Source organism: Drosophila mojavensis, unplaced genomic scaffold (genome assembly GCF_018153725.1).
Source record: "Drosophila mojavensis isolate 15081-1352.22 unplaced genomic scaffold, ASM1815372v1 contig_19, whole genome shotgun sequence".
In the NCBI taxonomy this organism is placed as follows: Eukaryota; Metazoa; Arthropoda; class Insecta; order Diptera; family Drosophilidae; genus Drosophila; species Drosophila mojavensis.
This window is the reverse complement of record NW_025318726.1, coordinates 909,618-925,075: the sequence shown is the minus strand read 5'-3', so window position 1 is coordinate 925,075 and position 15,458 is coordinate 909,618. Positions and strand designations below refer to the sequence as shown.

At 42.5% G+C, this 15,458-nt stretch overlaps 4 protein-coding genes across 4 annotated transcripts; 1 reads left to right on the top strand and 3 right to left on the bottom strand.

Annotated features, from left to right (window-relative positions):
• Nucleotides 1-53: 53 nt before the first annotated feature.
• On the bottom strand, nt 54-3,383 carry LOC6572499 (cerebellar degeneration-related protein 2). Its single transcript, XM_001998570.4, has 2 exons — nt 3,103-3,383; nt 54-3,032 (listed from the first exon to the last, which is right to left on the bottom strand). The coding sequence occupies exon 2, from the start codon at nt 3,002-3,004 to the stop codon at nt 563-565; it is 2,442 nt and encodes an 813-aa protein (XP_001998606.1). The 5' UTR covers nt 3,005-3,032; nt 3,103-3,383; the 3' UTR covers nt 54-562.
• Nucleotides 3,384-4,505: 1,122 nt separating this feature from the next.
• LOC6572500 (zinc finger protein 569) lies at nt 4,506-6,461 on the bottom strand. Its single transcript, XM_001998571.4, has 2 exons — nt 6,146-6,461; nt 4,506-6,084 (listed from the first exon to the last, which is right to left on the bottom strand). The coding sequence occupies exons 1-2, from the start codon at nt 6,326-6,328 to the stop codon at nt 4,528-4,530; spliced, it is 1,740 nt and encodes a 579-aa protein (XP_001998607.2). The 5' UTR covers nt 6,329-6,461; the 3' UTR covers nt 4,506-4,527.
• Nucleotides 6,462-7,278: 817 nt separating this feature from the next.
• LOC6572501 (arrestin domain-containing protein 17) lies at nt 7,279-9,596 on the bottom strand. Its single transcript, XM_001998572.4, has 4 exons — nt 9,368-9,596; nt 8,617-8,772; nt 7,758-8,561; nt 7,279-7,694 (listed from the first exon to the last, which is right to left on the bottom strand). The coding sequence occupies exons 1-4, from the start codon at nt 9,480-9,482 to the stop codon at nt 7,540-7,542; spliced, it is 1,230 nt and encodes a 409-aa protein (XP_001998608.1). The 5' UTR covers nt 9,483-9,596; the 3' UTR covers nt 7,279-7,539.
• A 396-nt stretch (nt 9,597-9,992) lies between these two features.
• On the top strand, nt 9,993-14,845 carry LOC6572502 (putative elongator complex protein 1). The gene is made up of 6 exons (XM_001998573.4): nt 9,993-10,623; nt 10,687-11,776; nt 11,839-13,248; nt 13,313-13,556; nt 13,653-14,017; nt 14,654-14,845. Exons 1-6 carry the CDS (start codon nt 10,051-10,053, stop codon nt 14,716-14,718), a joined length of 3,747 nt encoding a protein of 1,248 aa, XP_001998609.1. The 5' UTR covers nt 9,993-10,050; the 3' UTR covers nt 14,719-14,845.
• Nucleotides 14,846-15,458: the final 613 nt, after the last annotated feature.

Genomic DNA, 15,458 nt, shown 5'->3' with positions numbered 1-15,458 from the left:
GAAAGACTCCTCAGTTTGCAATTCCACTATCCAGTAAATAGAATCGATCGAAATTTCGAATAGACTTGGTCGCTGCATGTTCTTTCAAATATGTTGGACTTGGCACACATGCTCATTTATTGAATATCTTAAAGAACTTGATACATACATAGTCGTAAATACAATTGTATAGTTGAAAGAGAATATTGAAATAAGTAGGTGTAGAGCTATTCGTATATTGAAAATATGGCTGGATTGTACAATCTATTAAAAATGCTAGAAAAATGCTAAATTTCTCGAAATATATAAACAAACTAGGGCAATTTACACATTAAAAACAACTTAAAGAACATAAGTAAGGAGATTACAAAACTGAACACTTTATAGTTAAGGACAAAAATAACATATTAAAACTTGAGAATTGCTATATACCGGAGACTATCGCAGGCAATGCATTTAATTACTACTAGGCACTCCGATAAGGTTGGAGTTAGTTCGCATAAGTTAAATCCATGTCGATAGTTAAGTGTTGATACAAATACGGATCATTACATAGGTATATATATAGATGCTAGGTCTAGGTTTAGCGGCGATTATTTTGACTTTTGTTGTTCCAACGTGACTGTTGCATTCGCTGCACGCGCAGCGGTTGACTTTGGTGCTCGCATGCGTCAGCACGGCGCAATACTTCCGCATATGAGAGATCGAGCCTTTTGAGCTTGTGGAATTCCTGGGACACCGTATTTGGATGAAACTCAACGCCATTGACTTCGATCACGCGACCCGTTCGCTTGGCGCGAGAGGCGCTCATGTTCCGGTTATAGATTACCATTGGGGAGCCATTCCATTCGCCGTTGCTTGAGGGATCCGGTTGTCTCCGGCGGCCAACACGTTCCGTTACAAACATTTCTGGAGGGATTGGCACAAAGTCTTTGCGGGTGCGCCGCGCACTGTGTGTCGGACATGGCTGTGCGAGAGGCGAGGGCTGTGCCAGTGGCGACTCGACTCGGCCACTATTGTTATGTAGACTTCGATTCTTGCGACGATTTCTCTTCTTGATGCCCACACCAACAGCCAAATACTCGAGTGGTTCGCGCTTCAATGGAGTCAATACCCGACCGTTCTCCTCAATGGTTTTGATGCCATCCGTTTTGTTCGGGCCGCTCAGTTGTGCGATGGACGTGGAGCTTCCTTGAGACATTCTGTTCTCTTGATTTTTGCACTCACTTATATGCTTCTTGGCCGTCTTGCGTTCCAGCTTGGTGACGCACTCGGACATGGCAACTGAATGATCCGAAAACACAGATGATATAATACTTTGCGTATCATCGCCAAAGTCCACCGAGAACTCTTCCTTAACGGCCGCATCCACCGTGTTTGACTCGGCTCCATTATCGTCCGTCGATTTTGGTTTCTCCCCATCGTCCTTGTTATCGGCGGCCTTTTTCAACACACCGAAAATTTCCTTGAATAATTCTCTGTACTCGGGCCGGCTCTGGAAGTGTGTGTCGATGGGGGTAACGTCGTCATATATGCTTAGTTTACACTCCTCGCCATTGCTGATTGAGCACAAGAAGTAGCCTGGCCTCTCATCCGTCTGAGTATACTTGTTGCTAGTCTCCTCTGAGAAGCCCGACGATGAGGTCTCTGCCTCTGAGAACTCCGTTGAGGTTCGGCCCCGCGCAGACTTTGCGTTGTTTTCTGTCGCAACCGCTGTTTCCTGCCTGGTGGCCGTCACGTTGAGCTTCTGTGGTTGCTCCAGATTGGACTCGACTGCATTCGAGATTTCCTTTGAGACCGGGACACCATTGGGGGGGTTGCCATTACGCACATTTGATGTACGCTGCACCTCCAACAGAGCTTCGTATTTCTCGACCAGGTCACGATACGGATTTGGACTGCCAGCATTCTTCAATTCGAGCAATTCGTTTTCATTGAGCTTCGATGAGAATTCAGCACTATTTCCAGCCAATTGTAAGCTGAACTCACTGCCCATAAGGCTGCGGTCGTCCTCTTCGCGTCCGTCCTCGGTCTGGGCCACTGATGACTGGCCGTCGTTGTTTGACGCCTGCTCCTCCATGACTCGCAGGCACCGGCTGCACATTTGTCCCTGCCTTACGTCATCTAACAATGAGAACTCATCCTGCATGGACATCATCTCTTCGTTGGTGCTAGTGATTGCGATGCGGCTCTGCAGTGTCTGGTTCTCTTGGATGATGGCAACCAATTGCTCCTCGAGCTCGCAACAGCGCTGCTTCTCCGCCATAAAATCACGTCTTACCGACTCCATATCAGTTATCAGACTTAACAGTTCCTCATTGTCCTCCCCCTTGCTGGCAGCAGCAGCAGCGGCAGCCGCTGCCTCAATAATCTCCTCCGAGCTACCCATATCACTGAAGGCCACCGATCCACTGGTTTGCGACATTTCGGTGACCCCCGTCGAGTTGGCATTTGCAGCAAATGGCCCGCTCTCTATGGGCGTCGCATTCAGATCAACTCCTTCACGATCATTGGCAGTCCATGGCTTGGGCAAACCATTTAGACGTTCAGAGCTTGCCGGTGCCGTAGATCGATCCTGTGGCTGTTGTCTCTCGTTTTTGCGCCGCTCCGTGTTCAGTTGTTGCCGCATCTCTTCCAACTGCTGGTTGAGTTCTTCACAGCGCGCTTCCAGGGATTCGATATTGGCTCCCAGTGACTTGATTTGCTTCTTATCGCGTGACTTTTCCAGGGTCAAGCGATGATTGCTGCGCTCCAAGTCCTGTATGCCCACCTCCAGCTGCTCGTAGACCTTTAAGCGCGTATCGTTGACCTCGGTCATTGCATTGATTTGCTTTCGCAGATGCACAATTTCCCGCTGCTGTTCCTCATTGCGGGTTTTGTGCTCCTTCAGCATTACTTCCAATTCTCTGTTCCGCTCCAGCAGCGTTTTTCCCAGCTCCGCCGCCAGCTGCAAGTCGTCGAGCATAAACTGCGAGCCATCCACATCCGGCTCGCAATTGTCTGCATCGACTTTGTTCCCATCCATTTTTGTTCGACTGTTTTTCGTTACGTTTCTGTTGCGGCAATAATTGGGTATTCATTAATCTTAGCAGCCAAAACACATGCTTATTGATTTTTGCTTACATTCAGTTGCTGGAGATTGTGCGCATATTATGCAAACCATTTACACACTGAGCAGCAGCTTCAGTTATCCGATATGTATTTTTTCGTATTTTCTTTCGTTTTGTATGCAAATACTTTGCGTATTACGTCACCGATTTTACCAATGACACTTGCACAAGTTAACGACGGCAAAACTTTTCGCTTTATTCTCTCTATTTTATTCTTTAACGCAAGTGCAAGTGCATTGCAACCCTACAGCAAAGCCAGCGCAAACCAACCCCTTGTAGCTGTAAAAGCCAGTGACGTAGACAGGGACGGCTTACGACTGATTACTGGCTTATGTATCTACATACATACATATGTACGTATGTATGTTTAAGCATAAGCAAACAAAAATTAAACATGAGCTTACGCTGAAGAATATATTGATAATGTGCGCACGTATCTATGTGAAAGTCCATTCAAGCCATAACTGTAATATTTGCATATTCATACCGAATGATTTTCTAACTGAACATTTATATGCATTCCACTCATTGTTTAAACAGTATTATATTGAGAATATTTCCTGTTTTATTATTTGTCATTTTAGTTTAGCTGCATTAAGTATTTGAGTTCACTCTTTGCACGTTAGTATGTTTGTATTTCACGTATTGAACACCGAAAGCTTAGCTCAAGGTGCGACACTTTCAAGCCCCCATAAAAAAAGGTTGCTACGCATCTGAAGCAATAACAGCTGTTGTCTTTGGCGAGGGTCCAAAGGTGCGCAGAAAATGAAATGAAAACAATCACGGCTCGATCGTAGAGATTTATTGTGGTGCATTTTTAATGAAATTGCAATAATAATATCATTAAGCCAAAGGCCTCAGTTGTTTTGTTTTGATCTGTAAGTTAGTTCTATCTTTTTATTGTCTCTAACCTCTAAATAAATAAGAAGAAATATGAGCATTAAACAAAGATTGTTTCACCCATTTATTTGTTTATGTGTTTTATTTCACTTTATATATATATATATATATATATATATATATATATATATATATATATATATATATATATATATATGTATAATATATGTATATATAATATAGGTAATAATATTCTACTTTTTTGTTTTTGTTATTATACCTTCCAGTTCATAAAAAATAAAATTAAAATACTTTAGTTGTTGGTAGATTAATAATTGGATTGTACAATGTACATTTAATATAAAATGGCATTAATAATATACAATATTTAAAAAAAAAACTTTCCACTTACATATTTATTTAAGTGATAATTCTATATATTATACTTATATAAATAAATATATATTAAATGTATAATTTTTCTTTTTAACCTTATTTCCAATTCATAAGAAGAACGGGTAGATAAAATGTTTCTTCATTATCAGAAATTAACAGATTAAAAATTGTAGTTTTGAAAATCTTATTATAAACAAATATTTTAATCTTCACATAGCAAAACTCTCAGCCGATGTTGTTGCTGCTGCTTCCTGATTCTTCGTTCGTAGGGATCGCCATAGTTTACCTTGCCGACCTCATAGTGACCCATTTTATTGCGATGTCTCGTGAGTAGAGCCCCAATATTGAAGTTTTCTCCGCAGACGCCACAAGTGTAGGGCCGGACTGCAGATGGTTGAGTCTCGCTCTCGCGCTGTAGTCGCATTCGTTCAATGTCCTCGGCCCGACGCTTGTTCACTCGACTATTCTCATAGGGATCAGACTCCAAGGTACCGTTGCCTTCTGTTGCAGTCTCAAAGTGTCGCTTTTGGTTCCGATGGATGTTCAGCAAAGAACCGCAAACGAAGCTTTTGCCACAAACGTTGCACGCGTAGGGCCGCTCGCCCGTGTGCCGTCGCATGTGGATCTTCAGGTCGTTGGACTGCACAAAGCTCTTGTCACACTTGTCGCAGGCGTACGGTCGATGACCAGTGTGCAGGCGCATGTGCCGCGCCAGCTTGTTCTGCGAGATGAACTTCTTGGCGCATATTTTGCACTCGCTGGGTCGCTCCCCGGTATGCTGACGCTTGTGCAGACTGAGGTCCTGACTGCGTGGAAAGGCCTTCTCGCACTGGTCGCACTTGTATGGATTCTCGCCGGTGTGCCGCCGTATATGTATGGTCAGACTGGAAACGGGAAAGCTAACGCCACAGTGGGGACATTCGCGCCTCTTTGCAGTACGCTTTGGTGTCGCGCTAACTATAGCATCTTCTGAACCACCGCTGGCGGCCACCACGTCCGGATGAAAGGCAATCATGTGTCGCCGCAATGTATCCTGGCGCTTGAAAATGCGCGGACAATGCTCACAGATCAACTCACCGCTGCTGCTGTGCTCCTTAGCCAATTCCTGGGCGGCTACATCTGCCGCTTGGCTATGAGCCGTTGCAAAGTGGCGTTCCAGGGACGCGTTCTTAGCAAAAATGCGTGGACAACTCTCGCATTTGTACATAAAATTCTGCGACTGTGCCAGTCGCATTCCTAGGTACGAACTACGTTTCTTGTTTCCTGAATCATTATCTGCACCATCAATAACGCCAGCATCACATTCTTCCGGCACCAGTTCTGTGATCATTTCAGTGAGGTCAATCTCACTATGGGACAACTCGTCAGATGGAACTTCGGCATGAGATGGCGCCTCATTTTTCTGTTCGTCATATTTCTGTTCTTCAGAGCCTTCATATGATTGAGCTGCATATGGAGTGACTTCGCATAGATCCTCCTTTAGGGACGGATCGTCAGCGGCCAGTTCCACCTCTTGCAGCTCAATGACGGATCCACATTCTTCCAATTGCAGTAGTTCTTCTTCTTCATGGTTCGCCAATTCTGTAAACTCACTGATTTCCGGATATTTGCTCTGCTGATCCGCATCCTGAACACTACATAATTCCAGCAGAGTCTGATTGGACCTTATAACCTCACGAATAAACTCGTAGGCACTGATCAGACGACGCGTACAGCTCTGGCATAGGTGTGAGGGTAGGTTAGGGTCATTCCAATCGCACTGTAAATCATTTTCGAATTATGTTACGCTTCTTATGGCTGGTACAATTCACCGTTGTTACCTTCACATTGGATACATTTTCTAGTAACTCCCACAGCTCTACATTTAGATCATTAAACTCAATTTCATCGTGAAGGCTCAAAGCTGATTCGTGAGCCTCCAAACAAACCCGACAGGTTTGCTCGTTGACAGTAATGTTAGTAGTGTTTCCATGTATTTGAATCTCATTTTCGGTAGTATTCATTTTGTCATATCCTTAGTTAGGCGCTTCTTACTATTCCTTTATTATTTTTAACCAACACTAAACACTCCACACACAGCTGTTTGCTCTTCAAACTGTAAAATGTACAGAAATTTTGTTTACATGACGCAATTTTTGGCTTCTTCTGTAAATTTTTGGTATATCGATATATGTAACTGTGGGACGATGTCGATATATTCGCAGCAATGCCATTTCATCCCTGGTAAAGACGAATTAAAAGGCAATTCTCGCGCTAATTTTGAAATTTTTTCAAGCTTTGTAGTAGGTGGATTCATATCTTAAAATTTGAATTTATTTATTTATTTATTTATTTATTTTCTTAAAGCTATTGACAAAAATGAGAGTCAATTTTAATTTAAAAAAGCCTATACAAAGTACACGATATAATTTCAATAGTAACACCAACCCGATGGGGGTATTTTATTTGCCAGTCCGGCCGGCTATGCCCACGTCTCACAGCCAAATATGGTCAGTGATACTATTGAAGCTATGAAAAGAAAGTGTTAGTAAGAAAACTTAAAAAAAATAAAATATTAAAATGTAGGTTATTAAACAATATTTAGCATACTTAAAATAATTCTTAAAATAATAATAAAAAATAAAAAAATAATAATAATAATAAAAAAAAATAAAATAAAATAAATAAATAAATAAAAGGAGTTAAAAAAAAACAATAAAAAAAAAGAAAAAAGAATAAAATAAGAAGAGGTAAAGTATAGAAAAAGAAAAAAGGCCGGTAATAAGAGAAGTTGCAAGAAAAGTTAATAAAAAGAATAAGAAATAATAAAAAGAAAAGAGTAATGGAAGAGCCAAAAATAGAGTATAAGAATAGAATTGAGAAATCACTAACACAACATTAGCAACATTTACTTTCACAAATTAACTTATTGTTTCCCAAAACTTTTTTATTGATTAGAAAAATTATAATTGTATACCTTTAATATAATGTGTATATTATATAGTGTTCTTTATCACGAGCATTTGCAAGTTTAGAATATCGCTTACATAAATACAAATATACGTAATTTGAGCGACATAATTGAGATTACAAATTTACCAAGATTCTATGCTTTCTTTACGGACGGAAAGCTTACATATAAATGCAAAATAAAACAATAAAAAAACGTAAAACGGAGATATACAATAGCGAAGACAGATTAACAAATTAGAAGCGAGTAGATTCCCGATAAGACTTAGGGGCTTAGTTCCGGAGCTGTTGCGTTCTTAAATTGAAATGTTGGATAGCGCGGAGCGAATGTGCTGTCTCCAATGATTTGTGTGTGCTCGGAATCATCCCGTCCGGTTATTTTTGGTGCGCGGTATTCCGTTTCTACAAACTGGGGCGGCGCTACAATAATTAAGGAAAATAATTATAATATATTTTATACAGGACGATTAATGTTGTACTTACGTATATTAGGGTAGAGTGCACCGCCTGCACTATCTGCCACATTCCATCCAAGAGCACCGCCCACACCGTCGCCCGGTGGACTGACTGGACTCACCGGCTGTGTGGGTGCCAGAGACGGATCCTCAACTGGTGGCTTTACGGAAGCCAACGGAATGGTGCCCAACGTGATGGGCACTTTGCCAGTGAGATTACGATGCGGTCCACTTACATCACACTCGACATGCAAATCATAGTCCAACGCGATGATGCCGCAATTGAGTAAATTGGTCGGCGGCAGTGCTGGTATTTCCATTTGCTGTGAAAACGTGCGAGACTCTCCGGCATTGACAGGCCCAACGCTCAGTTGGGCAATGATCACCTTGGACTCGCGTTTCTCGCTGCGCGGCTGATTCGTATGGAACGTGACAAGTTTGCGCAACTCAAATTTAACAGCGGTGAGATTCACATTGCTAGTATTGTCCACCTCGCAGGTTATTGGTAGTATCTGGCCCGATACGTAACCCGTTTGTGGTATGCTTGTGACGACAGTCAAGGGGCCGGAACGGCAGCAGAAGCAACAGAATGACTTCTCCAGTTCCAGCTTAAACGGCTCCTTGACACGCGGATTTAGATTCAGGTCAACTGGCGCTATGACAGTAAAGGCCATTTTCATATCCTGATCGAACTTCCATGGCCTATCCAAAGTCACTTTGATAGTGTAGCGTACATGTCCAAATTCACCCTCGAATGATGAGGGCAGATTTGGAGGCAAGGCGCACGTAAACGGATACGTGTGTGTGCCCGGCGGTAGCTCAGTCTCGGAGCCTACACAAGTATTAAATTTAAAACTGAATTCTGGACGCTTAATGCATTTCCTTACTGTTTTTGCCGCCGAGCAAATAGTATTGTATTTTGAAGTACTCCTCATGTCCTTTCAGGCTCGTGATCTCGTTCTCAGTCTTACCCTCGCTCGTCGTCACATTACGCTCCTCGGTCCATTCCGTATTGGCTTCGCCCAAGAAACGTATGATAATGCCTGCAATAGCACAAGTGGTTAAGAATGTTTATTGCATCTGTTTCCCCACTGTGTTTGTAAAGAAAACAATTTATTGTCGCGCCACGCCTTGCCTGTGGACTGCGAGTATATTATATGCTATAAATAACAGACTACTGTGGCGAATGCGACTCTCGCCTACCAAACCGATGACATCATCGCGAACAGCATCATTCCATACTATTGCGTATAAATGTGTTGACACTTATTAAAATCTAGATACATTTTAATATTTTATAATTTATTTTATATTATTTTATGATATAATTTTGACATTTATATATGTGGTTGAATCATTTTTTATTTTATTCTATTTAAAATTCTGAAGAAAACAAGGTCCATCCATATGTAAATATGTAATAATAAATGCCTAACGGGACCGGCTTTTTACAAGCGAGAGGAGAAACTAGAAATGCAGCTACAGCTCAAGCCTAGAATGGAATTCGAGCTAATGATTTCACTGTCATCTGTTCAATACTTCATGTCGTCACTTTTATAAGCAATACGGGCTCAATTATAGTTGTGTTGAAATCCATATATGTACATATATATATATATATTTAAATAAAAGTCTTACCTCTTACTTTTTTGGGCGAATCAAAGGTGATTTTCACCTGACCGTTGACTGTTTGCCCAGCGTAGTACGTATTCCATGGATTGTCCAATTGCACTTCGCAACCCTTGATACCCATTATTTAATATTGATCTAACGTTTACCTATTTAAAATTATAAAACTTAGCAGAGCTAAGAAAGAGATTGCTTATTCGTTTGGGATAGGTTCGATCAAACGACTCATTCAACTTGACCTACGAACTAGCTCGTTGATTCGATTGTAAAAAGAATACATTTATCGATATCTTCCAACCGATTATAGAAGGCGGTAATTGTTTAGTTAATTAACATAAACATTTCTTTTAAAGAACAATTTAAGTCAGGATTAAATTGTTTTCAATGTTAGGTATTTTGTATTTTAAACATTATAATAAAATAGGAATTAAATTTTAATACTACAAGAATACTTTTAAATTGATAAATTAAAGTTTTTCTTTTTTATAAAAATAATTTTGATGTAAGCATATTAGTTCTTTAATCGCGTGTTATTTTATATGCATTTGTTAATAATTATAAATTTATAACAGCAATAGCTCGATTTATATTCGATATAAGTGTAATCGATATTGAAGTATTTTTGTGCCTCTTATTTGGTATTTAGATTTGCGCACGTTGTTATTGCATGACAATAAATAAGTCAAACTAAGATGCGAAATCTGAAGCTACAATATTGTAAGGAGCAGAGAACTGGTATTCCAAGTGGCAATCAAATCTTGCTTCAGCCGGATTTCGAAAGAAGTGGCCATGAGACCACGTACATTGTGACTGACAGCAATATATACGCTGTTGATAACGATGCCAGCTCGTTTCGGGAACCAAAACTTGTTGCCGAACTGCCGGACATTGTCGGCGCAGAGTATTTACAGCTGGATAACGCAATATGCGTTGCCACGGCTGCCGGCGAGGTGATGCTCATCGATCCTGATACGCTGTTTCAGCGTGAGGGCACCTACTGTGATGTGGGCATTGAGTGCATGGCCTGGTCACCCAATCAGGAGGTGGTTGCCTTTATAACCAAGACAAAGAATGTGGTTGTAATGACGTGCACATATGATGTACTGGCTGAACAGCCACTAGATGCGAGTCTCGCTGACGATCAGAAGTTCGTGAACGTCGGCTGGGGCAAGAAAGAGACACAGTTCCATGGGTCCGCTGGCAAGCAGGCGGCCAAGCAGTCAGCGGAGTTTGTTGCCCCATCAAATGTCAATCTGCTGCCGCAGGTGAGTGACAAAGTTTGGTACATGTACATAAACATTTTTACAATTGTATTGTTTGGCAAACAGGAGGTACAGGTTGCCTGGCGCGGCGATGGTTCCTATTTTGCTGTGTCCTATGTGGCCGCCAACGTGGGTCGCACATTTAACGTCTACGACTCTGAGGGCAAGCTGCAGTATGCTGCAGAGAAATGGAATGGGTTGCAAGCACCGATAGCCTGGCGGCCGAGCGGCAATTGGATTGCCCAGCCACAAATCATGTCCGGCAAATCGACTGTGGCGTTGTTCGAGAAGAACGGATTGCGTCATCGTGAATTCGACTTGCCATTCGATTTGACAGTGGAGCCCATTGTGCAGTTGGCGTGGAGCGACGATTCAGACATCCTGGCGCTGCACACTAAGACTGCGGAAAAGCAGAGTATTTATCTCTACACGATTGGCAACTATCATTGGTATCTCAAACAGGTGCTGATCTTTGAGGAGCAATATGATTCGCTTGCTCTGTTCCATTGGGACAACCGCCTTGGTGCCGAGCACACACTGCATATCCTGCTGATGAGTGGCAAACATTATACCCATCGCTTTCGCTTTGGCATCGATTGCCAGCCCAGCACGGATATTGTCTATGTCATCGATGGCAAGCGTTTGCTATTGACCCGGTTTTCGACAGCTGTGATACCACCGCCAATGGCCTGGCGCGTCGTCCAATTGAAGAGCGACATTAATGCTGTGATCACGTCCGAAAACGAAATCTATCTATATACGAGCGATCATTGTATATACTCATATCACCCAAAAGACGATCGAATTGAGTTTAATTGCCAGCTGAGTCAGCCCTTGTCGAGAAACCAGTTGACCAATTTAAGCTGCTTTGGCAATGAGTTTTTGCTGGCCGTAAATAGTGTGGATAAGGAGACGAACATCCTTTTGCTACACAAGGGAAATTTGAAAACATCTTCGAGAATTCCTGGCACTGTGAATGCTCTAACCGTGCCTAATAATAGCAAGGATCGTTGCTATATCCAGACCCTCGAAAATGAGCAGATTTACGAGATAATCTTGACACCCAACGGTGAGCTGAAGACATTGCGCAACTCTTTGCAGCTATCAACTCCCGTGAACTACATGATAATGCACACAACTCCCTCTAATCCAGCTGGTAAGTTATATAACTGCTGCAAAGTTTAATCGATTCTAATAACATTTTCTCTAAAATTGCAGGTGAACTGATTTCGCTGCACTTGCAGCAGCAGCTACATGTGGATGGCAAAAGGGTTGCCGAGGATGTCACTTCATTCTGTGTCGTCGGCGACTATTTGATATATACCCAGCTGAATGCATTGCATTTCATACGGCTGAGCGACAAGTGCGCCGTAGGCACGCGCAGTATTGAGCGCGGCGCCAAGCTAGTGACACCAGCGAGTGGTGCCCGACTGGTGTTGCAATTGCCTCGCGGCAATCTGGAGGTGATCTGTCCACGTGTGCTCGTTCTCGACTTGATCGGCAAGTCGTTGAATCGTGGCGACTATTATCAGCCGATGTGCTTGCTGCGCAAACATCGCATCAATATGAACATCATCTGCGATCACAACATGGCGAAATTCGTGGAGAGTGTGAGTGAGTTTCTGGACCAGATCCAGGACAGCCAGTGGATATGTCTGTTCATCAACGAGCTGCAGAACGAGGACTATTCATTGGGCATGTATGGCAGCAACTATAACACAGTGAAGCAACGTCCTCCGCCCGACTTCAAAGTGGACCAAAAGGTGTCCACCATCTGCGCGCTGTTGATCAAGCAGATGACCAGCACCGACGATCCTAAGCAGAAGGCACGCTTCCGCCTGCCCATTATAACGGCTTATGTGAAGGCCAATCAATTGCCAGAGGCTCTGGACTACATTTGGCAGCATAAGCAAGGGGATGCCCAGCTGGGCGAACAGATGCTCAAGTATCTGCTTTATCTGGTGGATGTGAATGAATTGTATAACGTCGCTTTGGGCACATATAATTTCGGCACAGTCCTCTTCGTTGCTCAGCAGTCGCAAATGGATCCTAAGGAGTTTCTGCCCTATCTCAATGAGCTGAAATCCTTGCCGCCCAACTATCGCAAGTTCAAGATTGACGAACATCTGAAGCGCTTCGATCTGGCCCTTCATCATTTGGCTGCCTGCGGAGCAGAGCATTACGAGCTGGCCTTAAACTTCATCAAACAGCATAATCTCTACAACCAGGCCTTGGTCGCCTATCAGTCGCAAACGGATTTCCATCGTCGCATTTGTGTGGCCTACGCGGATCATTTGCGCTCCAATGCCCAGCTGGAGGAGGCCAGTCTTCTGTATGAGCGTGGCGGCGAGCTGCAGCAGGCGCTACTCAGCGCCCGTCACACCCTCGACTGGCAGCGGGTCCTGCTGCTGGCACAGCGTGCAGGTGAGCCGCTGGCCCAGGTGGCTAACTCGCTAGTGGCCCCGCTGCAACAGCATGATCGTTATTTGGATGCGTACGAGCTACTCAAGAGATTTGAGTCATCGGACAGTGAGGCACCGCTGCAGCAGCTGCTAAAGGGCCATCTCTATGGGCGTGCGATCTACGAGGCGGGCCTGCTGGACCAGGACGGTACAGCTGAGCTGTTGGGTAAGCTAACGACTTTATAGAGGCCTAATATTATAATTTATTTGGTATCTCTCTCAATATTCAGCTAAACGTGTGAAGCCCTCGCTCCTGGAATATGTCGCACAATTGGAGGCTTCGCTCAACGCGGATCGGCAGCTGTTCCTGGAGTACAAGCAGCGTCTGCTGGACATACGCAAACACCAGGCGACGACAGTTGCAGCCGCGGATGGCGCCGGCGATCACGGTCTGGATATTGATGAGGCTGATCTGCTGTCGGACACCAGCAGCATTCAGTCGTCGCGGCACAGCGGCAGCTCGCGCGGCACCGGGTAAGGCGTCACTTGGCTGCATATTTTCCACAATTTTCTTTTCTCTTCCACTCACTTTTTTGTTGTTGTTTTTTTTTTTTTTTTTTGTATCTTAAGTAAAACATTTCGCTCGAGCAAAAATCGGCGCAAACACGAACGCAAGTTGCTTAGCTTGAAGCCGGGCAACCCCTTCGAAGACATCGCGCTCATCGATGCGCTGCACAACCAAGTCACGAAGCTCGGCCAGCAGCAGCAGCAGCTTCTTGTGCGTGACACATGCAAAGCGCTCCTCCAGCTGCACACAGAGGATGAGCGGGCAGCGCAGCTGCAGCGGCTGTACGAGAGCATCTTGCTGGAGCTGCAGCCAGCCGTGCTGGATGAGATCTGGCTGCCGGAGCTAATGGGCGGCACCGCCCAACATCTGACCGGACCCAATGTCAACTATCTGGCACTGCAGAAGGAACAGCGCTATGCTCTAATAAGTGAGTGATAAAAATATAATTCTTGAATTGTTTATAAGTTATAGAAAATAGCCGGATAACCGGACGGGGGAGACCGGGAGACTAAGATAATATTATACAATATATATTTGAATAGTTTTGAAAAAAAAGTGTCCTTTATATATGTAACAGTCAAAGATTTTAATTGAATATGCCATTCTCTAAATTCAATAACATGAACTTGTTTTACAATTATCCGAAAGGTCAGACAGTCATATGGAAAACCACTAAACTCTTTTCATTTCGTAGGCCTGTATAAAAACGTAGTTTACTATGCAAACATTTTCAAAATATATATGAACATACTCTAGCATGTAAAAATTAAAGATTTAGATTTGTTCGGAAATTCTGTTTTGTTAATACAAAACTGGTATAGTTTTAAATTTTAATTAGTATCTAAATTTATTCTATAATTTTTTTTTTTAAATGGATGGAATGGATCGCTACAGAGATCCGAAGTATGTGTATATAAAATTAAATATAGACGAGATCTTGTTGACATAACTAATTTCTGATTTATTATTAATATTTATAGTTATTATATTGTGGCTGTAGATATAGAAAATTTAACAAATTTATTTTGATCTCTTTATTAATTAAAAATCCTCTTTTTTGCAGCTCCCCTGAAGCGATACAAGCCGCAGTTGAATATTATCGACTGGAAGCATGGCATATTGCATTAGTTCTAGTCATAATCGTGATCACATTATGGTTATTTTAAATGGATTTTCACTTTTCATTGGATAAATATAAATAAACTTTCACTATGTTCGCCTTGCTCTAAAATAAATGTTGCATTTAAATAACCAATTGCTATTTTTTTGCTTTTTTAAGTGAGTAATTAATTTATTGGCACGCAACAATTTAGTCTGTGAAAAGTGGGTGTATAAATGGTATTGTTGGTACGATTAATAAATGACTAGTCATCATTTAGGAGGCGGTTACTTTTACTTATCACTGTGCAACGCCCTTCAAAGAATTGCGTGTAATTTCCTGCTCACTGCATTTGGTGCTCTGGCGCTGGCAGAGATACAAAAAAGCTAGCAAACTGAGTTAAGCATTAAGCTGCAATAATTGAAAAAAAAAAAATAAAATAAAATATAGAAAAGCTAAGCACTTGAAACACCCTAATGCCTGCTGGACATGCGCTCTTTGTCGCTATGGGCGCTGCGCTGGCGTTAGCAACGACGAAATGCGACGTTGGCGTCGCTGCATGAAACTGGTTTAAAATGATTTATTACAGCACATAGCAAAAAGCAACAACTAAAAGTAAAATCTATTTGACTTGACTATTGTTTTATATATGGCATCAATATTAAATGAATTTTGAAAACATTTAAGCGTTCATTAATTAACATACTGACCACCAATTGTAGTATAACACCTTAATGCACGCTGGACATGCGCAGGTTGCATTTGCTGC